Genomic DNA, 16,909 nt, shown 5'->3' on the forward strand with positions numbered 1-16,909 from the left:
AGAACAAAAACGGAAAGCAAAAATCCCAAATAAAAATTAATATGCCGTCCTTTTCTGGGGTTCTTGTTGGTGGTGAAGGGCAGCAGAGAGAGAAAGACAAAGGGTACGCGGGCAGCGCTTGATCGGGCGATCAAGACCATCAATTCTAGATCGTGTGGTCTGATTCTCCCCACTTGTGGGCCCCATTTCGGCTGACCGAGATTCTTGGGCTTTTGGGCCGGTTAGAGTACATCGAACCGGTCCGCCCTCCGGTCCGTTATGTTGCAGGTTTGTTTCCCTCTCTTTAATGGCACATTGTGGCCGCCGAGGTGGAGAACAGTTTGGTGAGAGCTGATGTTGTTGGACTCCGCCATCATTTGCCGCCTACGGGGCTCCTCTGATCTGCTCACCGTTGCCGCCTCCCACGCCGCGCTCCTCAAGTCGGGCGCCCGCACTGTCTCCGTCTTCAACCATCTCATCAACGCCTACGTGCGACGCGAGGCCGTCCCTGACGCACACAAGCTGTTCGACGAAATGACCGTGCCCGACGTGGTATCCTGGACCTCCTTGATGGCCGGCTATGTCCACGTCGCCAGGCCCGATGACGCCTTATCTCTGTTCCATTACATGCTGAACTGTGAGGCCCAGCCAAATCCTTTCACTTATGCGACGGCCATCAATGCCTGCTCTCGCCTTGCTGACCTCGCATTGGGTCGGACGATCCATGCCCGGATGGAGACCTGCGGCGTCCGATCGGACGTCGTCGTCTCCTCTGCTCTCCTCGACATGTATGGCAAATCCAACGAAGTCGACGATGCCCGTAAGATCTTCGATGACATGATCGAAAGGAACGTGGTTTCTTGGGGTTCAATGATTTCAGCCTACGCTCAGAATGCCCGCGGCCATGAGGCACTTGCTCTTTTCGGGGAATTCCTTCAAGCGAGCTCTTCAATGAGCTTGGTTCCGAATCACTTCATGTTCTCCAGTGTCGTCAATGCTTGTGCTAGCGTGGGAAGACTAGGCTTGGGGAGATCGTCACATGCATCAATCGTTTGCCGTGGATATGATTCCAATGAGGTTGTTGCGGGCGCATTAATCGACATGTATTCAAAATGTGGATCCATTGACTATGCAAGAAAGGTGTTCGATCATATTGAGTGTCCTTCTTTAGTCCCATACACCTCCATGATCATAGCAGCAGCAAAGTATGGACTTGGGAACCAGTCACTGGAACTGTTCGATGAGATGATTGCTCAGGGAGTGAAGCCTAATAGCATCACCCTCCTTGGCGTCCTCCATGCTTGTAATCACTGTGGCCTCGTGGACATTGGCCTCCTGCACCTGAATTCAATGAGAGACAGACATGGCATTGCACCGAGCATGAGACACTATACCAGTGTGGTCGACATGCTTGCCCGTGCAGGTCGTCTTGATGAAGCCCACGAGCTCTCCAAACAAGTTAAGGCTGAAGGTGATGATGCTCTGATGATATGGAGTTCCCTGCTCTCGGCTTGCAGGACATTCCAGCGGTTGGACATTGCAGCTGAGGCAGGGAAGAAGCTTGCAGAGTTCAACCGAGACGTGGCTGGTGCATATGTGGCAATGTCGAATGCCTATGTGGCAGTTGGGCAGTTGGAGAGTGCGACGAGGATTTGGGCCGAGATGAGCAGGCGGGGGATCAAGAAGGAGCCTGCTTGCAGTTGGGTTGAGCTCAAGGATGTAGCTTATGTGTTCTACACTGGGGAGGTTTCATCAGCTGGTCCAAGACAGGTGGAGTTGATGGAGTTGTTGAAGGAGTTGGAGAGAAGGATGAGGGAGAGGGGATATGTTGGTGGAGGGAATGGGTGGGGGTTGGATGGTGTGGAGGAGGGAGAGGAAGGAAAGGGAGTGATGGTTGGAGTGCACAGTGAGAGGCTGGCTTTGGGGTTTGGGCTTATAAGCACACCTAAAGGGATTACCATCAGGGTGATGAAGAACTTGAGGATGTGTAAGGACTGTCATGAGGCATTTAAGTTGATCAGTGACATTGTTGAGAGGGAGCTTGTGGTGAGGGACTTAAATAGGTTTCATCAATTCAAGAATGGGTCTTGCACCTGCAGAGATTACTGGTGATTGTATCATTATCTACACAAAAGCATGACATGCTACCAGTCTACTATCTGGATGCCTCTTGAGGACCTTAATGGCTGGGGTTTCTGTAAGAAATGGAATTAAGGAGAGAAAGGGAACAGAGTGATGGTTGGAGTGCATGGTGAGAGGAAAAGGAATGACCATCAGGGTGATGAATAACTTGAGGCTGTTAGGGACTGTCATCAGGCATTTAAGCTGATCAGTGACATTGTTAAGAGGGAGCTTAAGTGGACTTGAATGGATTTCATTCACCTGTTCAAGGATGGGTCTGGCACCTGCAGAGATTGCTAACGATTGTACCAGTATCAACACAAAAACCCTATTTACTATGTGTTGGTTGCACCAGCACTTGAATACGTCTGGCATGCAAGACAATGTGATCAGTCTGCTATCTGGATGCCTATTAAGGGTCTTATTGGCTGGGTTTCTACAAAATGGAATTGTGAGGATCATCAAGGTGTTCACCTATCATTTCTGATCCTATTCTTCCATGTGAAATCCTAAATGAGGATAATTCAGCTGAGTGCAGCTGTATGAATAGTTGCTGATAATATGGTGAAGTGTCACTAAGATTGCTTCTTTTGTTATCTAGGTGATAAAGCTTGAGGCGTGATAACAGTGTCTCTGTTTACAAGGATAAGACTGCATGTATCGATCCTTTCCAGATCTCACATTGACAGGAGTCTTGTTCATTGGTCTACACTTTTGTGATGGTGAAGGATATAGATTAAGATGATTCATAATGGACATAAGAGAGAAAGAAAGCGAGAGGGGAAAGCAAGCATGTAGGATGAACTGACAAGGATAGAGACAGTAACTGCATTGAAAATTAAGTCGTATCAGCTGAATGGAGGTTGCTTTGTCAGCATTTCGTTCTCAGAATTTGTTGATACAAAGGAGCATATCCTCTATTATCCCTATTGTCATGATTTTTTGTGCACCAGGTAAATTTTATAAAATTAGAATTGATCATTACCATAGGGCAGCACTAAATTTTCATGAAGCAACCGCATGAACTTTTAACACAAATACTAGCAGATGGCTTTTTTTGGATAGAACCTCAGGGTTCTCTTTTTTCTGTATGGCTGATGAGGTAGGCTCATCACCTATTCATCTATCATCCTTTTTTTTTTTTACTAATACAAGTTTTTCTTTCTTTTGCTTCAGAAACAAACATAAATACTAGCAGCGAAGCATCATCTTTAATGAAGATGTTGACAGCAAAGGAGTATAGCATCAAGGTGGCATTAAGTTCTGAAGTCATTGGCAGGCTGAAATCTTAAAGATGAGCAAACATGGAGAATTATTTGCATCACTGAGATATTATATTGGTAATATTACATATCTATAAGCTGCAGTACATCAGAAGCCTAAGTTTACTGGATAGTTGATGCACCTAACTACATCCTCCTATACTGCCTTTCCAAATTGATAGCTTGTGAGTGGACTAAAACCATTGATTAATGGGAGAATCAACTGATCAGCCATGCTCTGCTGATCTTGGCATCTTATGCTTTGCTCATTGGTACACTTTGATCACATAACTCTAACCCACTGAAAAAAAATTCTGATGTGATCCAAGATGTGTATATTTAGTTGGCAAATTTTGATTGCTGAACATTTTTTATGGCTATTTAAAATATCATGAGCAACATAATTGCATTGTTCAAGAAAGTTAGGGTTAAAATTATCATGTGGAAATTAAGGACAACCTTTTGGTCGCTGTAAACAGTTGTTCTGTATTCTCTCTTAGAAAGTGGGCACTGAAGCCAAACAAACATAACTTTTCTCTTGCTTGTCTCTACTCCATTGATTTGTGATCAGAGGATTAGTTTAATACTGACAATTAACAATTTTGGTAGGAAACAAAGAGAAAAATTATTCTCTTGATTGAAGGATTCTACTCCATGTAAGTTTGACTTATACCGCTAAACATGACAGGACTTCCTGATGGCCCATCATCTACCCAGAAAGTTGAGGTGTTGTCATCCTACAAGATATGATTCAAGTACATTTAGACACCATGGATCACTATGATGACACCTCTCCCTCTCTCTCTCTCTCTCTCTCTCTCTCTCTCTCTCACATATTCAAGCAACAGCACCAGGTACTCTCTTTACCAAAAGTGTGATGGACCACCACTAGTGCTTCTATTGACAAATCTCAATTGCAATCCCCTGGTTGGAGCTCAGAGAGCTCCAGTGACCCTCTCATGTTTAAATGACTTCTAGTTGATATTATGCTCATCTTGGATGCTGCATGCATGAGGTTTCAGCGAATTCCTTTTGTTCGTTCTTTGTAGAAAGAGATCGATCACTAGGCTGTGTAGCTTACAGTGTCGGTGAGAAGTTTGCATTGGAATATTTTCACTTTTCCTGCCTTGTGCTAAGAGAATTTAATGCGAGAGAGAGAGAGAGAGAGAGACCATGGCATTCCTTCTGAGGTTAGCTGATGTTAGCAATTAGCTTTGTGCAGCACAATCTACACCTAACAATGACACTATCAACAGTGGAAATGATTCCCATCTTCTCATCCACCGAGAACTTCTGAACGTTGATAGGTTGGCAAGAATGCTGCATGTGATCATGAGGCATCTTATAATTTACAACCATTCTAATTTTCTTTTCCTTCAGGATAAAAACAGAGGATTTATATCAGTTCCACCAACCATGCCCATTGCCTCAATTTAATGCATAAACATTAATGTTCCTGAATTCTCCAAAATCTGCACTAAGGGTAATCATAATGGTGTGTGCCAAATCTGGTCTTCTGCTCTCTTAATTCTTGTTCTCGTGCCTTTTCTTCTTCTTCCTTGTCTTTTACTGTCATTGAAGGTTTGATGGAAGACACAGATTTAGATTGTTAATTTTGGATAGATAGCTAAAACATGATTATGTGATGTCTGTTGGCCATCTGGTAGAACAGATTAAACTTGGAATGATAATTCTTTTGCCTTATCATTTGGAATTCTGATAGAGTGATTAACAAATGAAATAGCCATCTTGTCACCATCTTTTTGAGGTTAATCTCCAAGGTTAGGATTGATGAGAAAGGTATTACAGATGAGTGGATCATCACAAAATGAAGGTAAATCCAAAAAGTATTTATCGTTTTACCTCTTTTTTTTCTTTTTTGTTCTGTAGTACTGATGATGGTAGAAAATTGGTGAGATTTAACAACAAAAGGAAAAGAGAATAAAGATCATGAGTGCTTTAACCTATGAGATTCATTTCACAGTAACAGTTGGTGGTCCTTAAAATCCAATCTCAGGTTACAATCCAAATGGAGTGGCTTCATTCCTCCTCCACGGCCCACACTCTTCCACTCCCCTCCCCCTGTTCTCTCGCTCTTTTCACCCCCCCCTTTTCCTTTGGTCTCCGCCAGCTTTGATTCCCCATTGCCAAACTCTTCTTCCTCCCCCTCTGCTCTCTCTCCCCATGGCAGCAGCCGAAGAAGGTCCTGAACCACTGAAATACCAGGTATTACTACCTCATCTCTTCCTTGTCACTCTCCTCTGCTTCTTTCCTTTGCTTGGACTCTGAGAAGTGAAGCTGGTTCTTTGGTGATGCTGCAGACTTTGGCCTTGAAGGTCTCCACCCACTGTGAAGGCTGCAAGAGGGAGGTGAAGAGAATCCTAAACATGGAAGGTTTTGTCCAACACCTCTCTCTCTCTCTCTCTCTCTCTCCTCAGTCTCTCACTGTAGACATGAACATGTGTTCCTCAGGGGTTTACAGGATTAGCTTCGGCCCGCAGCAGCACAAGGTTGTGGTGATCGGAAACGTGGCTGCGGAAACCCTCGTAAAGAAGCTCACCAAGTCGGGGAAGCATGCCGAGCTCTGGCCCGAGCCGCTGCCGGATGAGAACGCCGGTGGGGGCGGGGGTGGCAAGAAGAAGAAGAAGAAGAAGAAAAAGAAGAGCAAGAACAAGAGTGATGGCATGCCAAATGCGCCACCGGAGGTCCCCGAGAACAATCAAAGCTCCTCCGGCGAAGAGAGCTCCCCCGAAGCTCCCGATAAGCCAGAGGGGGAATCCCCGAAGGGCGACGACAAGGAGCCGCCTCCGGCGCAGGAGAAACCGAATGGAACGGAGAAGGCTGCCGCCACCAATGTAGGTGGCGGCAAGAAGAAGGGGAAGAAGAGCCACAACGCAAACAACAACAACAACAGTGGAGGCGGTGGCAATCCTGGTGGACCCGGAGGGCCTCCTCAAGAGTTCGGCAAGAAAGCAGCAGGCGGCCTTGCGATCCCACCGGCACTTAACCTTCCCTTCTACAGCACCTCACAGCTGCCATCTTACGTGGTGAGCTACAGCTCGGTGCATCCGAGCAACAACTACGGCGGAGCGTACCACCCGGCGGCGCCGATGCAGCACGGCAACTTTGTCTACTCCACGGCCGCCCCCGGCTCTTGCTACATCTTCAGCGAAGAGAATGCCAATGCTTGCAGCGTCATGTAGTATATACCTTTCCTTTATCACCGGCCCTTCAAGTACGATGCATGGGTCAATGGAGTCGAGCTTATCGAGTCGGATTTCGGTGTATTGTATTGACGCTGCAGCTTTTGTTGTTGTTTTGTTTTATCATGTAAATAATGTTCGAAGTTAATCCAAAAACAGAGGATTAATCTAACTTCTAGTTCGTGAATTTTTTATATTTATTAAAATAAAATATATTTATTGAGCAATTCTATTGAACAAACCAAAAACAGAGCAATTTTATTTTTTTTATTAAAATAAAATATATTTATTGAGCAATAAAATATATTAATTGAGCAATAAAAAATAAGATTAAATATTTCATTTTCAAAAATATAAGGATCTTAATATAATTATAATAAATAATTTATTATTAATCTTATTCAAATCGATAGTCGAGACATAATCTACGTATCTATATTCTTAATATAACAAACTGGGATCTTTCACTTCGATACTATCATATATTCACCAAATATTATCCCTCGGGTAACGATGAAGACTAGGGTCTGCAGTACCGAACTGTACTGCCCGGTATGGGTGATACATACCGGTCCAACAGATTGTCGGTATGCGGACCGCATGTTACCGGTCCGAGTGCACTGTAGCACTGTACCGCATGTTATCGGTCCGAGTGCTACAGTACTCGGTACACCTGGGTGTACCGCTCGATACATCTGGGTGTACCGCTCGGTATACCGTACTATACCGGTATCGAGCCCAGGTCGAAATACCGGTACGACACGATATTACGAACCTTGATGAAAATAAATAAATACATCATGTCTCTCGTGGGGGTTTGCGTGGAGCAGAACTCCTCTGCTCCGCTGATCATTCAGCGATGATAGGTTGACTCCTTTTGGCAAACAGGAAGCAGGATCAGGTGACTCAAAACCATGCTAAAAGTCAACTCATGAAAGCAACAAATCAAAGGAGAGCATGAGATTACATCCAAATGAAGTTACCAACCAACCATCTCACTAAATCATCACAATTCTACTTCACAAATACTCCCCCCTGAGATCAATCCACATCTGTACAGTTGGCATAGGTGTGTGAGTACTAATTGATTTGTAAGAGCGCTCAAATTCAGAGCATGCATGCACTTGAGGTATTTCCATATAATTAAATTTCCATGCCTTTGTATCTATGAATGTTCCTGAGATGGGAGTCTATAGATACTTGTACAAGATGTAACTCCATAAATTTATATACCACTAGGCATCATCACAGTGTTCCAAATCCTTTTTGACTTCCCACATGGCCACCATCCATGGCTGGATTCTTTTTGGCCCAGACTCAGCCTCTCCAATGGATGCTTTGTCCTTCCAAGACTCCTCTAGAAACTGAAAGGAACATGAGAAATGGGGGATGGGAGTTATGATGTGGTATCTTTGTGGGTGATGATGCCATTCCCACACCACTTGCTGCCACCAAAGGTAGCATCTCTGCCAACAACAAAGGCATCTACTTTTGCGATATGGCCAAATTTCCATGCATTACTTTTATCTTAACCCCTGGGAAAGCATTGCCGATGGTGTGCATCATATATCCCTACTATATTCCACACCCTTTGAGATCATTTTATTTCTTACCTAATTCTGTAAAGATCATGATATGTGGCGAAGGAACAACAGTGGAAGAGACAATTGCAGAACTGAGATGGAATTCTCTCAGCATCATCAGACAGCAGCCATGTCTTCTGTGAAGTTTCGAGACATGTGGATTTGTCTTGAGGGTGGAAATAGCCTAGGAAATATATTTTGCAATGTAAGAATTATTAACTCCAAAGCAAATCTTTGTGACAAATCTGGACCCAGTTCTTGTCATATGCTCTCTCTCTCTCTCTCTCTTAACCCTTAAGAGAGAATATTTTGTGACATAAATATTTTGTCTTGAGGGGGGAAATAGCCTAGGAAAGATATTAACTCCAAAGCAAATCTTTGTGACATAAATCTGGACCCAGTTCTTGTCATATTCTCTCTCTCTTTCTCTCTCTCTCTTAAAGAGAATATTTTCATATTGTAAGGAAGTCCTAAACCCTCCTCTCTCTCTCTAAACCCTAGAGAGAATTTTTGATCTGCTAGGAAGTCCTATACCCCTCTCGTCCTTTCTATGGGAGCTCTCTGTCTCTGTCTCTCTCTCTCTCTCTCTCTCTCAACCCCTAAGAGAATATTTTGCCACTGCAAGGAAGTCCTATACCCCTCCTTACCCTTTCTATGGGATCTCTCTCTCTCTCTCTCTCTCCATCAGACATTTGTAACTGTAGAACTGCAGAACATCATTATATAATTTTTATATAAATACAAGTGTCAGTATATACATAGCAATTAGCAAGATGAAATATGATAGGGAAATGGAGGAGGTTTCCTTTCTGTTGCTCTAATCTCTGACAGAACAATTTTGGAGTAAGATCAAGAATATAAGGATACAAAATAAGAAGGATCAATACACATGACTCCCTCATAATTTCAATAATTTCTACATCAAGAAAGAATGGAATAGAATGAAGAATGAGAAGAGAAAAGAAGTGGAATGAAGAATGAGAAGAGAAAAGAAGAGAGACTTGTTGGCTGGTGCAAAGCTCTCTTGTTTGAAGAATAAAATTCTGAGACATGCAGTAATATTTGCCAGCTTTAAGCAAAACGGTAACCCAAGATTGATTAGTCAAGCATGGAACAATACAAACGTGACTTTTGTTCCAAGACATATATACTCTGTTTGCCACTTTCCTTGATTTGCCCAAAACTTAGCCATTTCAAATTTTCCTAATTTTTACCATTTTTCATACGTGTAACACAAAATCCAATTTCAATCTTCTACACCAGAGAATGAAAGAGTAATAGTTCTCAACCAAATAGATATCCGAATTCAACAGTTTGACTGGCAAAATGGTGAAACTTAAAACAACCCTGCTCATGAAACTACAACCATGACAAACATCTCATTTTCTACTAATCATCCAAAGGGAAATTGGCATGCAAGTAATAAGAAAAGAAAAAGGGTCCAAATTCGAGTTGTCATGACCATCCCTTTCCGCAGCAAATAACAAACCATAAAACAAAAATTCCGGCGGTCGCAGAGCAGGTCTAAGCAGTGGCAGTTGCACTGGCAGCAGCCAAGCGCTTTCTTGCTTCCTCGATGATGCTGAGCTTGATACCCTTGCCTTTGGGAAGTGACACCCATGGCTTCGTGCCCTTACCAATGGTAAAGACGTTGCCCATGCGAGTTGCAAATTCATGGCCGGTGGCATCTTGGACGTGGATGGTCTCAAAGCTCCCCTTGTGCTTCTCTCTGTTCTTAATCACACCGACACGACCGGTATTTCTCCCACCAGTCACCATGACAACATTTCCAACATCAAACTTGATGAAGTCCACAATCTTGTTGGTCTCCAAATCAAGCTTGATGGTGTCATTGGCCTTGATAAGAGGGTCAGGGTAGCGAATGGTACGACCATCAAAAGTGTTCAGGTAGGGAATGCCCTTCTGTCCAAACTGGACAGAGCGAACCTTGCAAAGCTTGAACTGTGGAGTAGAAAAAAAAGGCTTTTTTAACACAGTAAAAGATCTCAAGAACTAATTATCATTTATATTCACATATTAGATTTTCATATAGCAGAAAATTGATCCTTAAAGGCATGCCAATGATTTTACCTTCATATAACTAGTGATATTATTCATTACAAGTTTTAGCAGTTTAAATAGTTGTTTCAAACCATATAATATCCATTACACATTCATATAACATAGAACTATTATTGTTTCAAACCATAAGAAACATAGTTGACAAGTAGACCAATAATAAGAATACACAAGAGACATGACTAATCTTCGACAGGCAATTTTCTTCTATAGTAGAAGTTAAAATCAAAATTTGTTGTGAGCAGTTCAACAAACAATTTATAAAAGAATAAACTATAATGTCTACAGACCTTGGATTCTTCATCCCTTATCGAATGAAGACGGAAGCGTCCCTTGGTGTCATAAAGAAGGCGGAAGTTCTCATTTGTCTTGGGGATTGAAACAACATCTGCAGATTTCAGACAATTTTACAAAAAAAATCCACCAAAATAAACATAATGAAGATGCACTACATCATAAACTAGATGTAATTAAATATAAACAAAGTGATTTTAGGGTAAACAAAACCGATACTGGAAAAACAGCTAAGCATATTACATCAAAATAGGGTTGACTGCATACCCATGAAACCAGCTGGGTATGTCTTGTCGGTCCTGACTTTTCCATCCACCATCACATGGCGTTGCATCAGTATAGCAATGACTTCACGGTATGTTAGAGCATATTTCAGCTTGTTTCTTAAAATAAGAATCAAGGGCAAGCATTCCCTGGCTTTATGAGGGCCAGATGATGGTTTGGGAGCCTAGTCGATAATAAAATCTGGTACTCAGACAACTGCATAAACAAATGAAACAAGATGAAGTACTTCAAGGAAAAGATTTTTAACTTACAAAAGCTCCACCAAGCTTGTCTAGCATCCAGTGCCTTGGGGCATTGAGCCTCTTCAGATGCTTCTTCAATCCCCTGGCCTGAAGTGCATCAAATGAAACTAAGTCCAACAAGCAAGAAAAAGAGTGAACGATCATGTATTTCATGAAGAATTAGGATGTATATTGATGGGCACCTAGAAAGCAGGAAAAAATGACTGGCCTAGTTCTAAAAAAATAGTCCATCAAGACCTGTCATGGTTCTTGACAAGCACCGCTCTGTAAACAATCATCTCATGGAGCAATCAAACTTCCAATTTGTGCCTTCGAGGCCAAAACGACACCACAAGACTAAACAGAAGTCACAGGTTCCTGTTTGCTAGAGATCTTTGATATCTACAAATCCAGCGTATTGTTTTCGTCTGATCCTTGACAGTTTGCGTGTCTAGAACTGGTGTCGTTTCGTTAGTCTCCTTGGAACCCTCGAGCACCATATCAAAACTAGGGTGGCAGCAGCCATCCAGTACCAAACTACCACAAGACAGCTCCTAAAACAAAGTTAAAGAGAGAAGATATATAGGATTGCCAATCATAGTTTTATGAAATCTTAGCCACAACAAAAAATCTTCATCACGAAGTATTCAAGATGCAGACAAGTGAACAAAGGTTTTCAACCGAAAAATATGCTTTCAGGGTGCATGAAACATGATATTCAATAATCAGTGCCCACCAACATCCCCAAAGGCACATACCAGAAACATTAATCCATCTAAAACTGCACAGATTCACGTCAAATCAGCTATATAACCCTTACATTGTAAAATGTAGGCACTAAAACCATGCAAACCTACTGAGATCAATATATTAATCACTACATGTCGACGCTTTTCCGGGCATAAGAAATTACCAACACGAAGGACTGATCTATGAACCCTAGATATGCAGGCAAACACAAACAAGCAATTCATCAAGCCACTGGAAAAGATGAGAAACGAAACGAACCATTTTTCCGGATCTCGGCCGCCTCGCTTCGCCGCCTCTCGAGAGAGCTCGGAAGCGCCGCTGAACACCACGAGAAGCCGACACGAAACCCTAAAGGTGACGCGCGGTCGCTACTTAACAACTCGATGTGGCCTCCACTCCGGTTCTGGTCCAATCCGGTCCGGTCCAACTGAACCATGTTAGACACCAATCCGATGTTATTATTATTATTATTATTTACTCCTCGGAAATAAACTTGGCACACGTGCTTCTTTGGTGCGCTATCTACACGAGTTATCGACACTTTTGACTCTCCACTAATATCGGCTCTTAGTAATATACAAACATCAACTTAGATATCAATCATACAATTATATATATATATATGTTAAAATTAAATTTATAGAGGATAAATTCTAAATACCTTTTTTTATTACCATCTGAATTTGGACAGTGTAAAAATTGTAAGTAGGAATTCCAAGGAGACTTTTAAGAGTTGAAAATTTTCAAAAATAATAAATATAAAATAAGCATGAAAAATACCTCAACCCAACACAAAAACAGATTGGAACTTGAAAAGAATGTCACCAACCTTCTGCAATTTCATGCGTTTCTTAATGAATTTAAGAGTTAATGACAACAAGACTTAACCTTAATTTGTATCACCAAATGGGATCGAATGGGTTTCCAAATTGTAAAAGCATTAAATGTCACCATCATAAAGCCCAGAATTAATAGTTTACTGCAAGAGAAGTAGTTCGGATAGGCACCACAAGCATCACCCAGTAAGAAAAGGCACAACAAGATTAGCATAAATATTTACACACATTTGTGAGAGCTAAGCTTTGGCATCAGCATGAAATCAATGGAGCAAGGAGAAATAACAGAACACTCAGAATCAAAACTTACTGTCTTAAACGTGTGACCACAAGACAATATTTATTGTCGATGGTATGAATATGTTCCAAGGAGATCTATATATATTATAATTAGATAATTCTATTTGATTAGCATTAATGTTTTTTATTACATGATCCTATATGGTATAATATATTATAAATTTAATTAGATTTTGATTAGAATTTCTTAAGAACCTTTTATGTAAGATACTTTCCTAATTATATCCTGGACTCTCTTTCTTTTCCTTATAAATAAATAAGACCTCTTAGGAACTTAATATGTGATGTTAAGTTATACGTTGAGATATTACTGATTTCTCACATCTCTCCTTATAGTGAGCCTATGAAAAATAAGAAAAAAAAGAGAATGTGAGTCTAGTTCTCCTAACAAATAAGCAATAAATAAGCAATAAGCATCATTGTTTCTTTCAAACATGATGATAGTGTATTTACATATCATATAAAGATTTTTTTAATAACATTAAAAGGTTTGCTATTATAATCTTTGATATATCATTACTTGATTTTAATTTATGATATTAACGTTTTTCGTAAAATATCATAATTATAGTTTTTATGTTTACAATTGATATGGAGTCATGTTTTAAAATCAAATATCTTAGATCATAAAAGTATATCAAATATATTTTATATTTAGATTTATTTAATAGCATCATTCACTTATGAAAAGGTGTTATTTGATTTTGATCGTATGATGCTTGAACGATTCGTTAGTATTGACATGGTGCAATCCCCAAACGACACGAAGGAATCCAATATATTAGACATATCTATCCTCAGTTACCATATATCTATAGCCTCTCATCCATCTAATATCTCATATATCATATACCAGGCATGGTGCTGTCAGACCCATATGGTTTCTACTCGAGTCTCGCTCTAATCGGATTCTCCCAAAGAACTTTTGCTCTCTCAATCCGAATGACCTTGGCCAGGGATTTATCTGAGCAAGGACACATGGGATATTTCTTTCATAACACTGAGAGTGAATGATCCTCTATTGATACTCAATAGTCCTCGTAAGGTTGGCTACCACTCCCCATGATTAAGTGTGCAGATTTGAAACTTCCAAGCCTATAAGTACGGTCTCAAAGAATGGAGTACTCATACAGGACATCCTTAGTGTCTCAAGTCTAAGAACCAAGTATATCACTAGGATAACAGAATTGATGTCTGACAATAAGGTATCATTAATCATCCAATATTTCATGAGCGGATTAATCAGTGAACTCATTCTCGAGTGAGCACCTGCATTGTAGCCCTAGTGTCCTCACACGAATAGCTATGAGACTAACTGCCTCCATCATATGGACGGGTATAGAGCACACCAGTCTATCTGGTTATCTTGATATCCCTCTTAAGTAATCTATGACCTGAATTATTTAAGGTCTGTGTTTAATGGTGAATCGATCTCATTATCATGATCTCATCACAATCTGATTCCCATTTCACAGATCCATTAACATCATAATATATATATATATATATATATATATATATATATATATATATATATATATATATATATATATATATATATATATATATATATATATATATATATGCAACAAGCAATATAAAGTGATAAAATATTAAAATATAATAAGCAAAAAAAATGTGTATCATGTAACATATACCATCACTCACATGATTGGCTTATAGGGCACCTATGATTAGCACTTGTAGGGAAATCTAGAGGCGACATCACATGCATAGCAAAAGAACAGAAAATAAAAATCTTTAAATTTCTCATAAATTATGTTCGTCATTGTACGAAGATTGGTATACAAAATCCGTAAAGTTAAAAACTATGTATATGAAAGATTGTGTTTTACCTAGGGGATCGTATATCCCTTAATCTCTAAAGATCTGTAGAAAAGGATGAATGAGGTTAAGCATCCTCTTCTCTAGTGGTGATCAACACAGCAGGGCTGCGACGACACTCCTCAAATCTCCAAGCCTACTATCTGAAAAAAATGAGAGAGGAGAATAGGAGACGACAACCAAGAGAACTCTAGCCTATGAGCCTTTGGTTCCCTCATATTTATAGAGGTCTCTTCTCAACTTATCTCTAATCGATCCTATCCTATTGGGTATTAGATCTCCATCCAACTACCCAAGCCTCTTAGATTAGTAGATCTTTATCCAATAATTTCTCATTGGCTCTTATTGGATCTCATCCATAAGATCCAATAATTCATGGGCTTATTGGATATCCAAAAAGATAGGGACTCCGACGGATATCTTATATTCAAACTTCTACTCATTACAATGTCTGTCATATGTGTGTGACCCTGTATGCCTAATATTGAGTTGGTTGTGACTTATACCCGTCAGAACTCCTTTTGGCTTAATGAATTATTATCTTCATAATAATTCACTCGGCTCATCAACTGCGGATGTACTAGGCCACAACGATATAATCCCTAGACAATACAGGGGAATCCAATCCATTGGACTTGACTATCCTCAATTACCGTGTATTTATAGTCCCTAATTTATCTAATATCCTAAAGATCTTATATTGGGCATGGTGCTGTCAGATCCATACAGTTTCTACTCAAGTCTCGCTCTAATCGGATTCTCCCAAAGAACTATTTCTCTCTCAATCCAAATGACCCTAGCCAAGGATTTATCTGAGAAGGAACATATGGGATATTCATCTCATGACACCGAGAGCAGATGATCCTCTATTGACACTCAATAGCCCTCGTAATGTAGACTACCACTCTCGATGATCGGTTGTGCTAGATTTGAAACTTTCAAACATATAAGTCTTGTATCAAAGAGTGAAGTACTCATTCAGGACATCCTTGGTATATCAAGTCTAAGGACCAGGTACACTACTAGGACAATAGAATCATTATTTGATAATGATATATCATTAACCATCCAGCATTCCGTGAGCAGATCAATTAGTGAACTCAATCTCCAATGAGCACCTGCACTGTATCCCTATTATCCCCAGATGAGCAACTATGAGACTAGTTGCCTCCATCATATGTATAGATATATAGTACACTAGTATGTCCAATTATCTCGATATCCCTCTCGAGTAACCTATGACCAGGATTATTTAGGATCTGTGTTTAAAGGTGAATCGGTCTCATTATCGTGATCTCATCACGATCTGATTCTTATTGCATGGATTCATGGACATCACAATATATTCATGCAACAGGTAATATAAAGCAATAAAATATCAAATAATGATAATAAGCAAAAAGACTACGTGTCAAGTCACATGTGTCATCACTCACGTGATTGGCTTACAAGTCATCTATGAGTAGCAATCTCCCACTTGACCTAAAGTCAATCACCTATGTGTCTAATCCCCATCAGAACCCTGTGATGCTCAAAGTCAATATGAGACAATAACTTTATCAGTGAAGGCGGCCTGCTTGCGGTCGTCGCCCTTGCGGTCGCCGCTGCAAGCGGCCTGCCTGCATGTAGATGGCAGTAAGGCTACCATCTTCGAGGGCAGCAAGGGCAACAATAGTTGCTGGCCTTTCTCGCTTTTGCGTTAACGATTTTGATATCAAAAACTTTTCTAAAACATAACACTCATAATTCAAAACTAATCTTTCGTACGAACAACTTAGTTATGATACCACTGTAGGGAAATCTAGGGGGTGACATCACATGTACAACGGAAAAACAAACAAAAAAAATCTCTAAATTTTTCAAAGATGTGTTTGTTGTCGTGCGAAGATTGGTGCGCAAAATCTACGAAACTTAAAACTGCGTATATTAAAGATTATGTTACCTAGGGAGATTGTATATCTTTGAATCCCTACAAATCTCTAGGAGAGAGTGAAGGAGGTCAAGCATCATCCTCTTTAACGATGATCCATACAGTAGGGCTGCGATGATGCTCTTCAAGTCTCCAGGCCTGCTATCTGAGGAGGAGAGGGGAAGAGGAGAATAGGAGATGGCAACCGAGAGAGGCTCTAGCCTATGAACCATTAGTTCCCT

At 40.6% G+C, this 16,909-nt stretch overlaps 3 protein-coding genes across 5 annotated transcripts; 2 read left to right on the forward strand and 1 right to left on the reverse strand.

Annotated features, from left to right (window-relative positions):
- The first annotated feature begins 273 nt into the window (after positions 1-273).
- LOC135586218 (pentatricopeptide repeat-containing protein At4g15720-like) lies at positions 274-3,617 on the forward strand. 3 transcript variants are annotated; one of them, XM_065088694.1, is made up of 3 exons: positions 274-2,566; positions 2,702-3,053; positions 3,277-3,617. In XM_065088694.1, the coding sequence occupies exon 1, from the start codon at positions 334-336 to the stop codon at positions 2,089-2,091; it is 1,758 nt and encodes a 585-aa protein (XP_064944766.1). In that variant the 5' UTR covers positions 274-333; the 3' UTR covers positions 2,092-2,566; positions 2,702-3,053; positions 3,277-3,617. The 3 variants fall into 3 exon arrangements, with proteins under 3 accessions (XP_064944766.1, XP_064944761.1, XP_064944760.1); XM_065088689.1 differs by having other exon boundaries at positions 274-3,202; XM_065088688.1 differs by having other exon boundaries at positions 274-3,053.
- A 1,671-nt stretch (positions 3,618-5,288) lies between these two features.
- Positions 5,289-6,737, forward strand: LOC103975048 (heavy metal-associated isoprenylated plant protein 36-like). The gene is made up of 3 exons (XM_065088701.1): positions 5,289-5,588; positions 5,684-5,756; positions 5,835-6,737. Exons 1-3 carry the CDS (start codon positions 5,547-5,549, stop codon positions 6,563-6,565), a joined length of 846 nt encoding a protein of 281 aa, XP_064944773.1. The 5' UTR covers positions 5,289-5,546; the 3' UTR covers positions 6,566-6,737.
- A 2,678-nt stretch (positions 6,738-9,415) lies between these two features.
- On the reverse strand, positions 9,416-12,167 carry LOC135596643 (small ribosomal subunit protein eS4-like). The gene is made up of 5 exons (XM_065088707.1): positions 12,036-12,167; positions 11,058-11,135; positions 10,789-10,969; positions 10,518-10,615; positions 9,416-10,110 (listed from the first exon to the last, which is right to left on the reverse strand). Exons 1-5 carry the CDS (start codon positions 12,036-12,038, stop codon positions 9,673-9,675), a joined length of 798 nt encoding a protein of 265 aa, XP_064944779.1. The 5' UTR covers positions 12,039-12,167; the 3' UTR covers positions 9,416-9,672.
- Between the last annotated feature and the right edge of the window lie 4,742 nt (positions 12,168-16,909).

The sequence above is a fragment of the Musa acuminata genome, chromosome BXJ1-2 (assembly GCF_036884655.1).
Source record: "Musa acuminata AAA Group cultivar baxijiao chromosome BXJ1-2, Cavendish_Baxijiao_AAA, whole genome shotgun sequence".
NCBI classification, from domain to species: Eukaryota; Viridiplantae; Streptophyta; class Magnoliopsida; order Zingiberales; family Musaceae; genus Musa; species Musa acuminata.

Excerpts from the sequence above, each read along its gene's own strand:
- LOC103975048 (XM_065088701.1), top strand. The coding sequence starts at position 5,547 with ATGGCAGCAGCCGAAGAAGGTCCTGAACCACTGAAATACCAG. Across the intron at positions 5,589-5,683 it reads CTGAACCACTGAAATACCAG|ACTTTGGCCTTGAAGGTCTC; the intron begins GTATTACTACCT and ends GTGATGCTGCAG. Across the intron at positions 5,757-5,834 it reads GAGAATCCTAAACATGGAAG|GGGTTTACAGGATTAGCTTC; the intron begins GTTTTGTCCAAC and ends TGTGTTCCTCAG.
- LOC135586218 (XM_065088689.1), top strand. The coding sequence starts at position 334 with ATGTTGTTGGACTCCGCCATCATTTGCCGCCTACGGGGCTCCTCTGAT.
- LOC135596643 (XM_065088707.1), bottom strand. Across the intron at positions 10,970-11,057 it reads ACAAGCTTGGTGGAGCTTTT|GCTCCCAAACCATCATCTGG; the intron begins GTAAGTTAAAAA and ends ATTATCGACTAG. Across the intron at positions 10,111-10,517 it reads TAAGGGATGAAGAATCCAAG|TTCAAGCTTTGCAAGGTTCG; the intron begins GTCTGTAGACAT and ends TCTACTCCACAG.